This window comes from Pelobates fuscus, chromosome 5, assembly GCF_036172605.1.
Source record: "Pelobates fuscus isolate aPelFus1 chromosome 5, aPelFus1.pri, whole genome shotgun sequence".
NCBI lineage: Eukaryota > Metazoa > Chordata > Amphibia > Anura > Pelobatidae > Pelobates > Pelobates fuscus.
In genome coordinates this window covers 60,906,297-60,926,448 of record NC_086321.1, presented here as the reverse complement: position 1 = coordinate 60,926,448, position 20,152 = coordinate 60,906,297, and the positions used below count along the sequence as shown (strand labels likewise).

The following is a 20,152-nucleotide window of genomic DNA, read 5'->3' as shown; positions in this document are numbered from 1 at the left end:
GAACGCAGTTGTGGAGACCAGAGCAGCGAGTGCTGAAAAGTAAGATACTCATCCCTTAAACCATCACATGGTAGGGGGACATTACAATAGGTAGCAGGACACTACATGTTTTTCATTCCTAACTCTACGTTCCTGTAAGCTAAAGTTGTTTTGGTGCTTTGCTACATAAGTTGCCTGATCCATTATCAGAGGTCATGTAGTAGCTGAAAGCTTGTAACTTTTAGGCCGGAGTAGTTACATGGGTGTTTGAATTCTGAGCTCTGAGATACTGCTATAAACTTATGCTACAAAAAAAACATAATTAACAATGTTCTCAAAGCTATTAATACAATAAACAAAGTGTTACTTACTTCTGAAGAGATTTATTCACTGGAAACATCTCTTGGTCAAAATGCAGTAATTCAGAATTAGCTTGTTTAGAGGTCTAAAATTAAACAGAGTTAGTTTTTTTTTGTGTACTGAATCTGATCCTGAAGTCAAAATTAATAAAATGGTCCCTCCCACATCTAGCAAGTTTAGACATATAGTGCTATATTAACCTGTCACAGAACAAAACCAAACCTATCCTACAACCCTTTTCAAAGTTACACTAGAAAGGTGTTGCTTTGTTTTTTTTTGTAGATGCAGCCACCCAACATCCACTTCAGCCAGCCTTGTGTGGATCTAAGCCCTAAAGCACATTGATGTCATCAGTTCTCTCACATTTTATGTTCTCCCCAATGTGCATGAATACAAATGGTGTACTCTCTAGCAATACTGCTAAGATGGCGGCAATGCAATGGAGTAACACTATAGTGCTGGAGTGGCTATTTAGGTAAGCAGCCCACCTCAGATTGCATTTTTACTCACCTTTTCTCCCTTGCCATGTCAGACTAGACCATGGACTAGATCATTAATCTTGATAATCTCACCCAATCTAATGCTTTCTTATAGAAAAGCTTTGGAAGGCTATTGCACATGCATTGAATAAATGCACCTCTATGGGTAACTTTCAGTGTCGCCATGCAGAGCGTGGAGATGCGGAACATAGGTGCTACCCACTGTTCAGCACTGAGATAGGAAACACCTCTAGTGGTCATCACTCAGAGACTAGAGGTATTACTAGGCAGCAATATAAACACTTCCTTTTTTCTGAAAAGGCAGTGTTTACATTGAAAAGCCTGCTGGGGACAGGCTATAGACACCAAAACCCACTTTAATATGGAGATATTTGCAATCTTTTCGTTCACATTTCCATTCTTATTTCTTAGTAAGAGATAATGCCAACAGCTAGAGGGGTTATATACTAATTATATTTTCCTCTTAGGCTCCCTTTATTGGTTTAATATAGCCAATTTTTGTTCAGCCTTGGAGTAATTATGTGGCAGATACATATTTAACCCCTTAAGGACGGAGCCAAATGTACACGTTGTGATCAAAACAAAACGTAAAGAAAACCTTTGCGCTCTAAGTCTATTCTGGCGTAATTCGCCGCTTTCATATGAAATGCACCCACACTTATTTTATATCATTTTATTCAGGTGAAACAGGGCTTTCATTAAACATCAAATAATTAGGTTTGAAACATAATTTAAAATGAATAACGTATTAAAAAATGTTTAGTTCTACGTGACATTTTAACTGTGAATGTCATAATACAGTTTGCTTTTACTGCAATAAAATACACATTTGTATTCAGCGATGTCGAACGTGTAAAGCAGTATCCCCTATGTACAGGTTTTATGGTGTTTACAGGGTCAAATATAGCATGTTACATTTTTCATTTTTTTCACATTGAAATTCGCCAGATTTGTTATGTTGCCTTTGAGACCGTATGGTAGCCCAGGAATGAGAATTACCCCCATGATGGCATACCATTTGCAAAAGTAGACAAACCAAGGTATTGCAAATGGGGTATGTCTAATCTTTTTTAGTAGCCACTTGGTCACAAACACTGGCCAAAGTTAGTGTTAATATCGGTTTGTGTGTGAAAAATGCAAAACAATTTGAACACCAATTTTGGCCAGTGTTTGTGACTAAGTGGCTACTAAAAAAGACTGGACATACCCCATTTGCAATACCTTGGGTTGTCTACTATTGCAAATGATATGCCATTATGGGGGTAATTTTCATTACTGAGCTACCATACGGTCTCAAAGGCAACATAACCAATCTGGCGAATTTCAATGTGAGAAAACTGAAACGCAAGCCTTATATTTGACTCTGTAACTTTTGAAAACACCATAGAACCTGTACATGAGGGGTACTGTTATGCTCAGGAGACTTCGCTGAATACAAATATTAGTGTTTCAAAACAGTAAAACGTATCACAACAATATCGTCCGTGTAAGTGCCATTTGTGTGTGAAAAATGCAAAAAATTTCACTTTCACTGACGATATCATTGCTGTAATACATTTTACTGTTTTGAAACACTAATTTGTGTTCAGGGAAGTCTTCCGAGTAAAACAGTAACCCCCATGTACAGGTTTTAGTGTGTCTTGGAAAGTTACAGGGTTACATATACTTCTAGCAAATTCATATTCCCTGGACTTTTGGCCTGGGTTGTCAGGCAGGTCCCGCAAATTGTAATTAATAAAAAACGACCTAATTATGTAAAATGTATTACAGAGGTAGATAGATAGAGATAGATATATATTATTATATACTTCTGTACATAGATATATATTATTTCATTCTACGTATATTTTGATATCTATAGAGAGCTATTAATTTTAAAATACAGTTAGAACGAAAGCACACATTTAATTTATTTTTCATTGTTTTTTATTATTTTTTTTTACGTATTTACATATTTATTTTATATTACCGTATATACTCGAGTATAAGTCGAGTTTTTCAGCACATTTTTTGTGCTGAAAAACCCCAACTCAACTTATACTCGAGTCAATGTCTGTATTATGGCAACTTACATTGAAATAATACAGACCAGGGGCTGTTGGGGGCTGGCAGGAAGCTGTTACTTACCTCTCCTGCAGCTCCTGTCAGCTCCCTTCTCCTCCGCTCCAGTCAGCTCCCTCTGCAAGTCCAAGTGTAAGTCTCGCGAGAGCCGCGGGGTCATAGCATTGCCACGGGTTACCGTGGCAACGCTCCGCGCGGCCGCAACACTTACACTGGGACTTGCAGAGGGAGCTGACCGGACCGGCGTGGAGGAGAAGGGAGCTGACAGGAGCTGCAGGAGAGGTAAGTAACAGCTTCCTGCCAGCCCCCTTCCTACACAACCTATGCCACTGGACCACCAGGGAATAAGAGCCCCCCTCCCTGGCCAGCTAACAAGCAGGGAGGGGGGACGAAAATAAATAAAAATGTAATAAAATATTAATAAAAAAAAATAATAAAAAAAAAAATAATCATAAAAAAAATAATATTAAAATAATAATTTAAAAATTAATAAAAATGCCCACCTCCCACCAAGGCTCTGCATCACACACACACACACACACACACACTGCATTCATTATATACACACACTGTAAATAAATATTCAATTAATATAATTTTTTTAGGATCTAATTTTATTTAGAAATTTACCAGTAGCTGCTGCATTTCCCACCCTAGTCTTATACTCGAGTCAATAAGTTTTCCCAGTTTTTTTGGGTAAAATTAGGGGCCTCGGCTTATACTCGAGTATATATAAACACACACACTTAGATATATATATATATATATATATATATATATATATATATATATATATAAAAAAACAATTTGATTTTACACGGTTTTAACTTTTTTTCTTCTTCTTTTACGGACAGCAGGGGGAGTACCTGTCATTCCAGGCACTCCCCCTGCTGGCACTGCCTTGGACAGCTATGCTGTCCATGTAATCGCGAGGTCCTCACAAGGACATCGCGATCACGTGGCCCAAGGGGGGCGGAGAGGAAATCCCTGGGCTCCCAGGTGAGTCCCCATACTGTGATCACCGGCGTGGGATCGCCGGCAACCTGGTAAGTACCCTGGATGTCGGGGATGTGCTATGCCGCCTGCCGGAGTTTAGAGCCGGTTCCTTAAGGATGGTTTATAACACTACTTACATTTTTAACTTCTTTCCCCTGCTCAGCAGGTTTACCCTGGCTGAAATTTTGCTGAAATGTCTGAAGATTGAACAACATATGTTTCAGAGCCTCCACAGGACCATGGTGATTACCACCAGAGAATTTGCTTACCTGAAAGTCACATAAAAAAAAAAAATATTTGTAAAGAAGACATAGGACTACAAGTTTAAATAAATACATAAGAATTAAAAAAAAAATAAAAAATAGGTGTCAAATTCCTCATGTCCCCAATGATCTACAGGGACACAATATGATGCCCACAAACATCTGTAGTGTCAGGGTTACCTAGACAAGAAATCTCTGCATGACAATCAGATAAATAATGTCCTACTTATTTAATAAACCACTGAGCAGCCAGTAAGTTAGCTATGGGAATAAAGCTCCAGTTGCAGTTTCTCGAGTGCAATACCCAGCAACATCAATAACTAAGTATATGTTGGGTAATAATGGCCTCTAAAACCCAGGACACATTCTAAAATTAGCGAAAAGACAAATCTAGCTTTGCTAGTGGAATACATTGTTATTCTTTTTGATTAACTACATTATATCTCATGCACTAGAAAGACCTCTTGACTGGCTGTATATTTTTATATTAATGAAACATTTGTTATGAACAATAAGAATACTGTCTTTCTTTAGCAGACTTCATTCCTTACGGAGATGTAATAGCAATGCATTTTACAGTAGCTCATGTAATATTAATTATCACACCACTTGTAGCAAAATGTCCCTGTACAAAGTCAGGTATGATATAAACATCTCTTATATATTTGACTGTATATAAATGGCGATAATAATAATAAATGTAAACATGCATTTGTCATGATACAAGTTGTATTCTTGTTTGAACACACCCCACATGTTGATTTTTAACTTAGAATATCAATGATGGTCTTTCACTGCAGTCAGACGTATACGGTTTTACTCTAATTAAATACAGTAGACAGTGCTCACAATTTTCACTAAGAGATATTCCCCCTGAATTGTGAACACTGGCTAGTAGCATAGGACTACAAATTTTAAGCCGTGGTATAGAGAACAACTACAGCTTATTCTTTTTGTTCTGGTGAGTATAATCATTTCCTTCAGGTGTTTTGCAGTAAACACTGTCTTTTCAGAGAAAATGCAGTGTTTACATTATAGCCCAGGGATAGCCCCACTGGCCACTCCTCATATGGCTACTAGAGACACTAAACTTTCCTCATAAAGTTGCATGGATTCAATGCATCTCTATGAGGAGATGCTGATTGGCCAGGGCTGTGTTTGGCTTGTGCTGGCTCTGCCTCTGATCTGCCTCCTTGACAGTCTCAGCCAATTCAATTTAAAAAAAAAAAAAAAAAACACAATAAAAGTGCTCTTCGCCATAAGGCGCTTAAAATTAAATAGAAAACCAGCTTCATCATATCAGTAGGCAGGGCCGCCATCAGGGCATGACAACCATAACAGTTGTCATGGGCCCGGCGGCCCTGGGGGGCCCGGCCGCCCGGGCCCCACGTGTGGGGCCCATCGGGTGGCCCACACACTTAGGGCCACCCGATGAGCCCCCTCCTTCAGGGGCCCGGTCAGCGCTATGGCCGTTGTATAGCGCGACCCGGGCCCCTTTAAAAAAAAAAAAAAAAAAAAAAAAAAAAAAAAAGCAGCCGCAAGTGCTGCTGGGAGGAAGTGCTCACTTCCTCCCAGCTCACTCCGCGCGGGAGGAGCGCGCCCGCCCACCCAGCCGTGAAGAGGGAGAGCCCGGCAATGAAGAGGGAGCAGCGCTGACTCCCATCATCCCCAGCCACCCTCCTGCAAAGAAAAGGTAAGAGACAGGAGGGTGGCTGGAAAATGAGCTGTGTGTGTGCATGTATGTATGTATGTATGTATGTATGTATGTATGTATGTGTGTATGTATGTGTGTATGTATGTCTGTGTCTGTCTGTGTGTATGTCTGTCTGTGTCTGTATGCATGTATGTGTATGTCTGTCTGTCTGTGTCTGTCTGTATGTATGCATGTATGTATGTCTGTGTGTCTGTATGCATGTATGTGTGTCTGTCTGTCTGTATGCATGTATGTGTATGTGTGTCTGTCTGTCTGTCTGTGTGTCTGTATGCATGTTTGTGTATGTCTGTCTGTCTGTATGCATGTCTGTGTCTGTATGCATGTCTGTGTATGTCTGTATGCATGTCTGTGTGTCTGTATGTATGTCTGTGTATGTATGTCTGTCTGTATGTCTGTATGCATGTCTGTGTATGTCTGTCTGTATGTCTGTCTGTCTGTATGCATGTATGTCTATGTATGTATGTCTGTCTGGATGCATGCATGTCTGTCTGTATGTCTATGTCTGTCTGTATGCGTGTATGTCTGTGTGTCTGGATGCATGTATGTGTATGTATGTCTGTCTGCATGTCTGTATGCATGTATGTCTATGTATGTATGTATATGTCTGTATGTATGTATGTCTGGATGCATGTCTGTGTGTATGTCTATGTCTGTCTGACTGCATGCATGTCTACGTATGTATGTCTGTCTATGTATGTTTGTGTATGTCTGTATGCATACATGTATGTCTGTATGCATGTATGTCTATGTATGTGTATATGTATGTCTGTATGTCATTATATATGTATATATGTATGTCTGTATGTCAGTATGAATGTATGTCTGCATATTATTATGAACGTAGGTCTGTGTGTATGTGTGTATGGATGTCTGTATGCATGTATGTCTGTCAGTATGTCTGAATATATGCATGTATGTCAGTCTGTATGTCTGTATGCCATTATGAATGTATGTGTGTATGGATGTCAGTGTCTGTATGTATGAATGTGTGTGTGTGTGTGTGTGTGTGTATGTATGTCGGTGTCTGTATGTATGTGTGTCTGTCTGTCACTATGTATGCCTGTGTGTATGTCTCAGTATGTGTGTGTCAGTATGTATGCCTGTATGCGTGTATGTCTGTTTCAGTATGTGTGTCTGTTAGTATGTATCAGTGTGTGCGTTTGTGTCTGTGTGTGGACCCAGTGAGCGGTATTTGGAGGCGGGCCCCAGGGGGCCCAGACCCTGAGCTGAGTTAGGGGCCCCAAAATTTCTGGTGGCGGCCCTGTCAGTAGGAACCCCCCCACCCTACTTCAATACAATATCATTCTGTAATGCACAATGACGCCGCTATCAAGGAACAAATCACGAACAGTCAGCATGAATACTCCCACTCGAAAGAACGGTCGTGATTGGGTGTATCACGAGCGTTATCCACCTATCAAAATTACATTTGGAGTTATTTAAATCTGAATCAGCAGCAGTATCATTACCAATTGAGAAAGCCGAATTTGATCGGCGAAACGTGTTTTAGACATTACACCACCAGGACTTTTTATGTATGTACTTAATTTGTTTTATTTCTAATAAATTGTTAATTTTACTTTCACATATAGTCTGGTGGACCATCGCTGCTGCAAAGAAGGATAGTGTCACCCTGAATAGCCACATCTATCTGTAAACTCAGAACCAAGTCAAAGGCTCTTAACAAGGTGAGAAGCAACCTGCACCTTGTTATTTGAATTATATATTGAGGATTTCTGCACCAGGGTCAGCTTTGCCTCCCTGTCTCTCTTCCTTTATCTCCTTTTTGAGGAAATCACTTAATATGGACGTTTAGGGTGTGTGTCACCTAATGTACATGCCAGTGGATGTGATTATAGTCGGTCCTTAATAGGCTCTAAACCATGTGAGTACTTCCAATTAGATTTTTTTTTGCGGTATATTTTTAACTGTATTACACTATATCTCATTCTAATTGTCCTTTCTAGTTATTTCAACTAACTCACTGCCTTAACCATTAGGGATAACGCACTTTATAATATTAGCATTTATTTGCTAAATAGTGTTTGTTTCTTCAGCCAATCCAATGCTTTGCTATGAGCATCGGCATCAAGCAGGCAGATCAGGGGCAGAGCCAGCAGCAGACTGGAATAAAAGTAAGATTTTACTATATTTATGGGGGCCAGAGGAGCTAGATGGTGTTTTTAGTAATATAGGGTGAGGAATACATGTTTGCTCCTTTAACCCCTTAAGGACACATGACGTGTGTGACACGTCATGATTCCCTTTTATTCCAGAAGTTTGGTCCTTAAGGGGTTAAACTTCTGCAACAATTTTTTAGGAATTTTGTGAAGTCAGCATGAAATTCCAGCTAATGGGTTGGATTTTACACAGAGTGTCCATGTCATATATGTTAAAAAGTGCATTACTTTTTATTCATACTATACAACATTTCACAGTGCATTAACATCTAGAAAAAAATACATATACACATTTAAACTTAAATGGGACTTTTGGTACATAAAATATACAAATTAAAAATACTTACAGGACTTTGGCCATCTTTTTTAAGACAATCATCGAGGAATTCTTCAACAAGATTCTGCCTTGAGGCAGACAGAACATTTTGATCATTGTCTCCACATAACACAGGAACAGGAGTTTTCCTAGAAGTAAAAGGTGTTAGAACATATACTAATAAATTGTAACCATTGTGTAAACTATTACTCATATCACTGTGGTTTCTTACAGGGGAAATGGAATCTTCTCCCATGACCTCTCTTGTTCAAGAATTTCTTCTGTCCGAGGGCTTCTATCATTTTTTAAAGGGCTTGAAAATCTTTCATTTAGAAAATCTTTGGCATGTTCAGACTTCTCCTGTGCTAAACCTGAAAGTTTATAAAAATATTTTTTTTAAATGTTTTAAAAATAAGTATACACACACACTTATGATCACCAACCTATACATATGGCGATTATAATAATGTATAAAGTGTCAAGCAACGGTTAGTGGATCATACAGAAATCTCAAAATAGGTAATGTAGTTGTATAATTTGGAGTGTTCCTTAAACTCTTTATATTACTGGATTCCCATTTTGGCACTGAAAATGTTGGTTTAAAAATCAATTAAACTCATCATTATATCAAAGCTTGGAGAGTTTCCTTGCTGCAGTACACGTCCGCCTCCTGTGATGTCATCATTATTGATAACTTGTGTTTAAACAATGCTTGTTATAGAGAAGCATTAGGACACACCAACAATGCCTCTCATACATTAAAACTAATACGTCTCTATGAGAAGCACTTGCATCCATTTAGAAATCACGGTTAAAAGCAAGTGAGGAAGGTGTTTCTCATAGAATCTATTTAAAAAACGGTTTATTTATCTTAAAATTTGTAAGTTTATAAAATCAGCCTACAGAGACATGCAGTTAACTCCTAAAAGAGTGTCAATTTAATATTTTGCATGTCATACTGGAAGGATATAGAAAATACACAAACTCACAGAGTTGCTGGCAGGTTTTAAACCTACCTTAAGAAACACAAATACAGCAAATCTGGTTTTAAAATGTCATATGCACAACATTACTGACACTGCAAGTTAGGATCCATCATCTACCGAGAGATGTACCAACTAGCAGATCTATCATACCCTACCACTGGCTGGCACACTAAAAGCTTAGGAGTAACTAGAGAGGAAAAAGAAAATAAATACATACATGGTATAGGCGATCATGACATGGCAAGCACTTACTTTTTGATAGCATATTTAAATGGTTGTTAATATCCATACCAGACTGACGAGAAGTAATATTTTTATACACAAAGTCAGTTGGGGCAACGTTAGAATCTTTATTATCCTGATATGTATCATTTAGTGGTACATGAAGGCTGTGGGACCGGCCCAGAGGTACTGATCCATATAACCTCCTGTAGGTCTGTAGACGAGGACAAGTTTCTAATGACTGGTATAAATGACTTGTAGATTCACTGTCGGAGTCAGAGAGCAGGCCATGGTGTTTTAACCAGACCGGATATTTAACATCAGGAACACTAGTGAGTCCGGACACACTCAGTTCAGACTTCTGGCTAGTTAACCACCTTGGATAACTATTTGGCAATGTAGACTCTTTTAAAAATGTGCTTTGATCATTTAATACAGGTTTATTTTCAATGTCCTCCACTCCATAAGAAATAGATCTGTCTCTTCTACTTTCTTTGTGGATTCCTTTTGGAAAGGAAGGCTGGAGATCCAGAATATTAAGCTTTGGTAATCTATTTGACGGTGAAGATAGAGGCATTTGCTTTTTCCAAGAAGAAACATGTTGCTTCCTACTAGTTCTACTATATTTTTGTCCACGGAAAGATGAGTGAGACAAAGGCAATGATCCATCAGAAGGAAAACTCAAAAGATCATCTGTGGTAAGGCTGAGCAGGTCTGAGTCTCTAACAACAGGTCTTCTTATGGAGGATGGAGGCTTACTGCCCACTCTGGGATTTGCTAGTTTGAAAGAAACCATATACAATTATTGTAATTAGTAGTTATTTCAAATACAAAAGGCATAAAATAAACATACACACTTAATACAACAAATATAATTAATATTCCTTAAATAAACACTTTTTATCACATAACTTCAGCTCATATAAGTTGTTATGTGGGCAGGAGTGATAAGTAAGAATATAGATACAATGTCCTAAATCAGATGCTCATACTGTTGCCAATCCGTAATTTTTTTTTATTTATTGGTTTCATATAAAAATATTCCTTTCTTTGATGAAAAACAGTATATTGGCACTCAGACTCGCACAGAGGTATGAAGGACTCTGTACACTGCAATTAACGCATTTGTATAAACAAACATAGTTCCACAAGCAAGGGGCCGGAATGTCCATGCACATTCTTGCCTTTAGGGATTAAACATATTGGCTCCTACTGGAATTATAGCTAGGGTAGAGATTACCTACTCCCTTAGCCATGCCAAGTTATAAAGTGGCTGTGATAAGCTGAGAGCAGTCAGCTGAAACTCAGCCAATCAACGAGTTCCATTGTTGGTCTTCTTGGGACTCTTATTTCTGGGGACTCATTTAGCATTAAAACATTAAAAATGGTTTAACATTGAATGGAAGGACAGCACCAGGGACACCAGACAAAACAAGGACTTCGATCAGTTAAAGCACTTAGAGGGTCTACAGTGTGCCTTTATGCACATTGTCATAAGAAACAATATTTGTAACAGAGGATTTTCAAAATATTGCTTGAGCTAAAACAGAATAAAACAGTGCCTGCAGCGCACACACAGAACATGCAATATTTATTAATTGTGATAAGGGAGTCTAAAATGTGTTTATACATTTTATACAGGTTTGGCTCAGCTCGACGCACATAAAACATTTTAAACATTTGTTTCAGATATAAAATAACAAAATACAAAAAAAAAAAAAAAAGCGCTCAGAACAATATCCAATTCTACCTTGCAATAAAAATGCAGCACCTATCAAGTGCAAAAAGCCCTTTAAATACACTCTAAAAACCAAAATACAAAAAAGGTGTGCTGTGTCTTTAAGATTCAAACAGTCTTTGAAAACGTTTCTGTAATTATTAACTAATCCCTAGATGTGCACAACCTCATTTACTTCATTTAAAAACTGATATCAAAAGTCAAATTATCCTAACAGTATTACATAAAGCATAACGCAAACACAGACTACCTTGTCTTGCACAAAACAGACATCCATGTTCTACAGCTTGAAAAGACTAGAAGCTGTGCGTACACATAGAATGTGCCGCAGATAAGAACCAATCGGCCCATCTAATCCGCCCAATTTTCTAAATACTTTGATTAGTCCCTGGCCTTATCTTATAGTTAGGATAGCCTTATGCCTAACCCACGCATGCTTAAACTCCTTTACTCTTTTAACCTCTACCACTTCATCCACTACCCTCTCAGTAAAGTAATACTTTGCCCCTCAAATTTAAGACTATGTCCTCTTGCTGTGGTAGTTTTTTCTTCTTTTAAATATCGTCTCCTCCTCTAGTGAGTTGATTCCCATTATGTATTTAATCAACCTGGTAGGCGTCAAACCCGGATCAAACCTGATAGGCGTCAAACCTACTAGAAACTGTTTTAACAGGTTATGGTAGAATAGCACCAGAGCAGGCTGAATCAACGTTTTTGCCTTTGTTTTGTTTTTGTAGAACCTCAAGGGTGTGGAAATTAAAAAAAAATAAAAATAAAATAAAATAAAAAAAAAATCTTCTTATTTTTGAAATAGTTAATTATTGTTAATAATTTGACTGAAATAGTAAATCAATATACTTGTCCGTCATGAGAACGTACTTGTCCAGACACACAAAATCATTTCAGATTGGAGCACCTGCCAAGAGCCCTGGAAGCTGACTGGCTTATTCACTTATCTGCAAATTTACGTGAATTCAATCCGAACTAAAAACTGAAAAAAATAAGGTGATCTGGAAAAATACTTCAACTCTGCAGTAGTCCCAACTTTTTGCCTCAGTTTTTCCATTTAGATTTAATTTGTGAAAATTTTAATTTTTGTGAAGAACCTAGAATGCTTTGCTTCCGATAGTCTCTCCCTCAGCCCCCTCATACTGTGTGTGCGCGCGCGTGAGGTATGTGTGTGGCGCATGCACTGTGTTTGTGTGCTCTGTTTTGCTTAGCAGAGAGGGGGCTATGATCCCTGGTAATCTAGTTGGCATTAAAAGCCCTTTGGGTCGAGTGGTCTCTGGATGCAGACCACAGTATTCACTCCCTTGCGGCTTTGGCACTCAAGGAGCCAGAGTGTGGGCTGGGAATAACCGATGTCCCCTCCAAACCAACAGCAAGAGGGAGCAATTACTGTGGTCTGCATTAAAGGTACACTATAGTCACCTGAACAACTTCAGCTTAATGAGGTTGTTCAGGTGAGAACTATAGCTCCCTGCAGCCTCTCTCATGTAAACACTGTATTTTCTGAGAAAATACAGTGTTTACATTGAAAGCTAGGAACACCTCCAGTTGCAGTCACTCAGAGTGAACCAGAGGGACTTTGGAGTTGATGGAGGCATAATATGCCTCCATCCATTCAGATCTGCTGTCAGCAGAGCACAGGGCAGCACTGTGCACAGCATCCTGTGATTCAGTATATCCTCCCTCTGTATGCAGACACTGAACTTTCCTCATAGAGATTAATTGATTCAATCAATCTCTATGAGGAGATGCTGATTGGCCAGGGCTGTGTTTGAATCATGCTGGCTCTGTCCCTGATCTGCCCCTTTGTCAGTCTCAGCCAATCCTATGGGGAAGCACTGTGATTGGATCAGGCTACAACATGTCAGCAGACTGCTTGTTTTTCTGAGTCTAACAGCATGCAGATTTACAGCTTCAAGCTTGAATACAGTAAGACTTGTACTATATTTATGGAGGCACGAGGGGCCCAGGGGGGCTAGATTGTGGTGTTAACACTATAGGGTCAGGAATACATGTTTGTGTTCCTGACCCTACAGTGATCCTTTAACCAGAGCTACAAACCACACACTACCTGCCATGTTCTATCCCCTTTTCTAGGCACCTGTGCAGCAGCTGTGATGTTTGTCAACAGCAGGCTTAGAATAAAACAGAACTGCACCTGGAACTACATATTCTGTACGTTGGGACGCTTGAAATGCCAAAATATGGGTACAATTTTAATGCTTGCAGATTTGGTACTTTCTATATGTAATGTCCATATTAAATGTAAGGTTTCTCAGATTTTCTTTCTGCTTACACCTGCTGCCATCTAGTGGCCACACAGTTTAATATTCAAAAATAAAAGAACACATGCAACTTAAACTGGCCCTGTCCTCTTTTTTTGTTTGTGTGCCAGGTCTCAATATTTTGATGTCCTCTGCCCATGATGATTACTGTTTGCGATTCTGTGGGATGTGTTTAACTGATGAATTGTGGATAAATGTGATTGGGAACTGAAACAGAACCTTGGTTAAATGGATTATATAGTGTTAGGGATACAAATCAGTGCCCTCTGATCCCCACTTTCCATGACAACGGATCACCGGTCTGTCTCCTTCGACAGGGGGGGTGGGCCTAAAGCGCATTGGCGGTGAGTTCATTTTGCCCTCCCCATAGAAAAACATTGCCCTCATGATTTACTATGGGGATTTCACTGACCCTAGATGTCCTCATGTAGATCGTGATTTAAGGGACACAGAGTCCACTAGAATTCAGGATGTACCTCTAGGGTTGTCTGATACACAGTGACTAAAGAAAGCATTAGTCCTGCAAGGCAATTATTGCAGTTTCTCTAAAACTGCAATGTTTTACATTGCAGGACTAGAGGGGGCCAGGGACACTGCACCCAGACCACTTCAATGTGCTTAAGTAATCTGAGTGACTATAGTATCCCTTTAAGCTCTGACAACTTGACTGTTGTACATGCATACCTTATGGATTTAAAGAAAACTAGAGTGCTCATGATAAAAAAAAAAATATAAAAAAATATAAGAGGTACTCAGACACAGGGAGCTATAAAGAAGCAGATTAGATAAAGTGTATTTCTACTGACAGAGCCACTTTAACCCCTTAAGGACACATGGCATGTGTGACATGTCATGATTCCCTTTTATTCCAGAAGTTTGGTCCTTAAGGGGTTAAAGAAACAACCAAGATTAAAAATAAATATATTTACTATTAGTGTTAGAGGCTTACTTTATATTATATTAAGGGGCTTCTGTATGCATGTGTATATATATATATATATATATATATATATATATATATATCCAGTCTCCTCTTGGCAGCTGCTTTTCCCTTGATAAAATCATCAAAACTGATGATCTCTGCCCAATTAAATGCTTCTCATAGTGAAGCACAGGGGTCCTACAGTACATGCACAGCATTCGCTGCACTCTGCAAATCTGATGCTTCTCAAAGAGAAGCATGGAGTCCAATGCTCCTAAGAGAAGCTTATGGTCTTATGTGGGACGCGCCTCTAGTGGCTGTCAGCCTCAAATCCACTACAGGTGTATTCTCATACAAATGTAAACATTACCATGCCTCAGCAAAGGCAATGTTTTACAAGTTACGAAACAAATGACATGTATTCATCAGAACCACTACATTAGGTTGTAATGATTTTTGTACTTAGTTTCCCCTTAAATTGTCAGTCAAGGCAACATTCACTTTGCATTACTGCAGCGTATGATACTTGCACTCTGAGCCCATATTCATGCATAAAAATAGGCTTACATAAGCAGTGATTGTGTTAGGCCTGTGTAAATGCTGCACACAATACTGATGATTTCAGTAATTCAGGGGGTGGGGTGACAGCAAGGAGAGTGGTGTGGCGATTGAGTAAAGGAAAGTAAATCACTTTGCTTACTTCATGTAATGGGGCCCAATAATATAACTAGGTATTAGGACACTATAGTGTTAGGAATACATTTGATATCTGCGAGAAAGCTGTGCACTTTAATTTCCGAAGGAAGCTATTGCACATCATGAGAGAAAATGCCTAGAATATTGGGAAATTCGCTACAGAGGGAAGGATTTGATTCACTGCCTTTGGCTATTGCATTAATTTTGTCACACACAAAAATGTTGCTCACATATTTAACGCATGGCTTCCTCCAACACTATTGCTTCTGTGACTAAATGACCATGAAAGGCAAATCTGCAGGGTGTGACTATGAACGGAAGGGAGCAAGAACATGCTTCCACAGTTAATACAACTTAAATGCATCCACATGTACCTTTTTTTGTAACAGGAATCCTTGTAGACTTGCCAATGGTAATTTTCCCAGGGGACTGGAGATTTTCGTCATAGTCTTTAATATACGCCTCCAGTGCTTTGCTGGCTGAATCATACAGCTGGTCCTTGTATGCAATACCACTCGGTGAATGAGAAGAGGTATTGCTGCTGCTCAGGCTGCAACTGGCCAGGAGTGAAGAGATGGAAAGAGAGGAATCGGGCGAGCTAGATCTGGCCATGTTAACAACTGTATGTCAACTTTTTGCAAGCATATTGCTTTAACTGCAAAAGAAACAAAAAACGTATTCACAATCAAGAACTCCAGGGTAGTATACTTTTCTGAAATCAATTTTGGTAATGGTTGTTAAATGAGCAACTGTCACTAAAACGGAACGTTCCCAGCTCAATCTGTCAAGTAAATATTATCGAAGCACAGAGGAAGAAAAGGAAAAAAAAAAAGCCTTACTTCTACATGCTGGGCAATGTCGGGGTCACATGATGTTCTGTCACATGATGCTCTAGCAAGCTTGGGGACTTTAAGGAGAATCTGAACAAATAAATGGGTGTTCCTGCCATAGTGCTGTTCAGACAGCACCACAGAGAATAAATTAATTTGCATACAATGCTTTACTTGTGCCAGAACAGCAGACATAAAATGTCTAATATAAATAAAAATATCTTTGAGAATTAAAACGAAGATTTTTTTTTTTTTTAATCCATGCTGAATGTAACGCATATTGATAATGTAAATGTATACTCTGCATTAGTAATTTAACTGAAGAGATGGCAATCTTTGTATCTTGAAAAAAGACCCTTGGATAGTGTCAATAGGGTCTTCACACCATAACCACTACACTGAGCTGTACCAGTTATAATGTTTAGACTTCCCGTTTAACAATGTAATGGAGAATCAGACGCAGTAAGTGCTGTAGTTATACAATGTGTATGTTGATATATATATCTCAAAATTTCCATGCGCCACTAGGGACTGAAAATTTCAACCTGCCGTTCAAACTCATCACCCATGAGCCTACGATGACTTGCAATGGCGAGTACGGTAACTTAGTAACTTTAAGGCCTGGCTAGAAGCATAAGACTTAAAATTTTACGCCATGTATATGTGAACATAAGACTTTCCAGGATATAACGCAAAGAAGCAACAAGACCTGTATAAAGTACGTATTTTTATTTATATAGGACAACAGAAGGACTTGGTATTTACAAGTACAGTATATGTTATACAGCCAGTGTAATACAGGAGATGTTACTGTCCCTCACACAGAGCTTTATTATTAGTCAACTGTGCAACTGCATGACTATAAAACTACACCAAAATGGCTATAAAAACTAAACTATACCAAATGGCTATAAACTACACCAAAATGGCTATAAAACTACACCAAAATGGCTATAAACTCTACCAAATGGCTATAAACTATACCAAAATGGCTATAAAAGTATATTAAATGGCTATTAAACTATATTAAATGGCTATAAACTATATTGAATGGCTATAAGTTTAACATGGACCCTGCACTCACTGTTATCAGACTGTATCCCCCAGAGCTGCCAGGCACATTGCTTAAACACGGTTTAAATGGTGTAGCAACCAGGACTTAGCCAATCAGAATGCAGGACAGAAAATACTACCCAATCACCGATCAGTAAGAACTGAGGGGAAAAAAAAATTGACACTGGCAACCAATCACTGCAGAGTAAAATGTCCACCAATCACAGCGGAGACAGGGAGAGTTCATCCAATCGGCGCGCCACATAAAGTTTTTCCACTAGTTACAAGCAACCAATCGGCGATAAGGGAGAGATTTAAAAGCCAATCAACGCAAAGCATGGGAAGACGGACAAAAAAAAACACAGAAATTCCTCGGGCGGTTGAGAAGTCCGTTATTAACCCATTGCGTGCCGCAGTCATTCCCGCCCGCGGGCAGCGCTTACCGGCAGTAATAGCCATTGCTGCTGCCTGCGCTCAGGCCGGACTGTCTGAGGGCTCCCTCCTGTACCCGGGGCCGCGCCATGCTCTCCATGCTCCGCTCCTGTATGGTTATAAATACTGTGGGTGGCTCCGAAGGGCCCCGGCCTGCCCCCTCTTTCTGACACAACTGTCAGCCCGCCTGGTCTCTCACAGCACTCCGCCCTGTCACACGGGAAGCAGTCCCGGCGGAGGGATACCCGCTGAGCGGGGTGTCGAGGTGATAGGTCATTGCAGGAGTGTGTGGCGTTCAGAGTACATGTGAGAGATGCTGTGTGTGAGGGGATGCAGTGTGTTTGTGAGAGGGGTAATGGGGGAGGTGTAGTATGTTTCTGAGAGGGGGTGCTGTGTGTGTGGGGGGGGGGGTAGTGTATTTGTGTGTGGGGGTGGTGGTGGTAGTGTGTTTGTGTGAGGGGTGCTGTGTGTGTGGGGGGGTGGTGGTAGTGTGTTTGTGGGGGGGGGGGTGGTAGTGTGTTTGTGTGAGGGGTGCTGTGTGTGGGGGGGGGGGGGGGGAGTGTGTTTGTGTGAGGGGTGCAGTGTGTGTCAGGATCTATATTGTGGATCAGGGAGAAAAAGGCAGACAGCAGGACCGGCTCTCCACGGGCCGGTCCAAATGATTTTGCGGGCCTTATATGGTCTACAGGCCAGACGTTCCCCACACCTGTCCTAAAGGATACCCAGGTTATAGTCTTTGGTTTACTAAACGCATTATAACGAGGATACAAAGACTGTTGCCCACTCAATTCTGTAACTGAATTTATTAAATGGACACTATAGTCACCCACACCATTTTATCTCTTTGAAGTGGTCTACCAGACCGCCACTACAGGTACTTCCTGAAACAACGCTGGATGTCCAGAGTCTTGCAAAGCCCAATTGATTCAATGCGTTCGCCATGCATTAGGTTCCCCCTCACCACTACGTAGGTGGAGAAAGAGACAGTTTCGAGGGACCTCAGTGTTTGAATCAGGTAAGTATTTTAAAGGTTTTTTTGACCCTTTCATTGTCACTAAATATGGCTCCAGGTATTGTTTAACATGTTGGTCTCCCTGGTGCAAGCACGGATTTGAAGAAACATTATAGCGTAAGTAATACAAACCTGTATTCCTAACGTTATAGTGTCCCAGTCCCTAGCTATAAATGGGTCCCACACCCGTTTGCTATACAGAAAATCAGTTTTACTTCCCCTTTTCCAGCGACAAGGCTCCCTCAGTGCTGTTCAACTACATGCCTCCCACAATTTTACAGAGGAGGCATGGCTTCCCCGTAATGGTCCAATCCAATGCTCCTCATGGACCTAATGTACGTGCGCAGTGAGTGCACATTCAAATTATCTAAAGGAGCGCAATGAGTCAGTGCTTCCCTATGGGAATGTCATGCAAGTCTTACACTGTCATGATGACAGCCACCAGGGGTGGAGTTAACTCTGCAATGTAAACACTGTAGTTTAAAAAAAAAAAAAGAAATGTAATGTTTTTACATTGCAGGCTTAAAAGGACAGTGACAGGGGGGCGCGAAGCTTAGCCACTGAACCGAGTGGACACAAGTCCTGAGAGCTCCGGCTAAAACGGAGAAAATCGAAGGCAAACACAACCGGACAGGCCAAATCAGCCCGATAGACTAACGGGCAGAGCAAGAGGGTAAAGCCAACGATCGACCGATGCCCTTTTTATACCCGCAGACGGGTGGGAAAGTACGCCGCAAAGCCAAGGCCTACCCCGCCTACGGGGCCTTTGAAGCAGCGCTACGCAACGCGGTGTACTTTGTCACCACATCACCACGCAGAACGGGACAACCGACCCAGCAAACATGGGCCGGAAATCCCAGCGAATTGCTACAGGTGCATGTAAAGACACCCGCGATATAAGCACAATGCTGCAGCGCCCCGCGGACCCAAAGATGGCGACCACGCCTGACGCAGACACCAGCTCCACATGCTCTGAGCAAACTCCAGGGGAAACCATAGACCCACAGTCACCCCTGGACGCGCAGACAGACCCTGATGCGCTGACACCAGCCACCAAACTGGAGATTAAGAACCTCCTGTTAGAGCTGAAGCAAATGTCCGTGGCAGACATGGCCAAGATGAGAACAGAGGTCCAAGCAGTAACTGACCGCATGAAAACCTCAGAGGAGGACATTATGGACGTACAACAAGAAGTGAGAGGCCTTAAAGAAACAGTACTGCAACTTCAGTCCTGATTAATAAGCTAGATGCTGCAGAAGACAGAAGCCGCAGAATAAATGTAAAGATCAGGGGCATCCCCGACGATATCAGCCAGTCGGAACTACCACACTGCCTCAGACGCCTCTTTGCTTCCTTATTACCACACACGCAGGCAAAAAAGTTGGCCTTTGTAGGAATATTTCACATCAGCAAACCGAGACAGGCACCTCTCCTAGCAACTAGAGATGTGATCATTCGGTGCCAAACTCTAACAGACAAAAACAACATCTTCGCTGCTATAAAAGGCAAAACACCGCTGGACTTCGAATCCGCCAGTCTCACCTTCTATCAGGACCTGACCAGGTCCAGAAAAAACACTAAAATCGGGTAGTACCCCT

General features: G+C 40.5%; 1 protein-coding gene across 1 annotated transcript in view; it reads right to left on the bottom strand.

Annotated features, from left to right (window-relative positions):
- Positions 1–17,770, bottom strand: part of C5H18orf54 (chromosome 5 C18orf54 homolog) — a 32,812-nt gene extending 15,042 nt beyond the window's left edge. The window contains exons 1-7 of the mRNA XM_063453905.1: positions 17,554–17,770; positions 15,602–15,882; positions 9,608–10,354; positions 8,602–8,740; positions 8,401–8,518; positions 4,034–4,165; positions 351–424 (exon numbers count right to left, since the gene is read on the bottom strand). Of these exons, the coding sequence (XP_063309975.1) occupies positions 351–424; positions 4,034–4,165; positions 8,401–8,518; positions 8,602–8,740; positions 9,608–10,354; positions 15,602–15,839 (1,448 nt within the window). The 5' untranslated portion in view covers positions 15,840–15,882; positions 17,554–17,770. The remainder of the gene's footprint in view (positions 1–350; positions 425–4,033; positions 4,166–8,400; positions 8,519–8,601; positions 8,741–9,607; positions 10,355–15,601; positions 15,883–17,553) is intronic.
- Between the last annotated feature and the right edge of the window lie 2,382 nt (positions 17,771–20,152).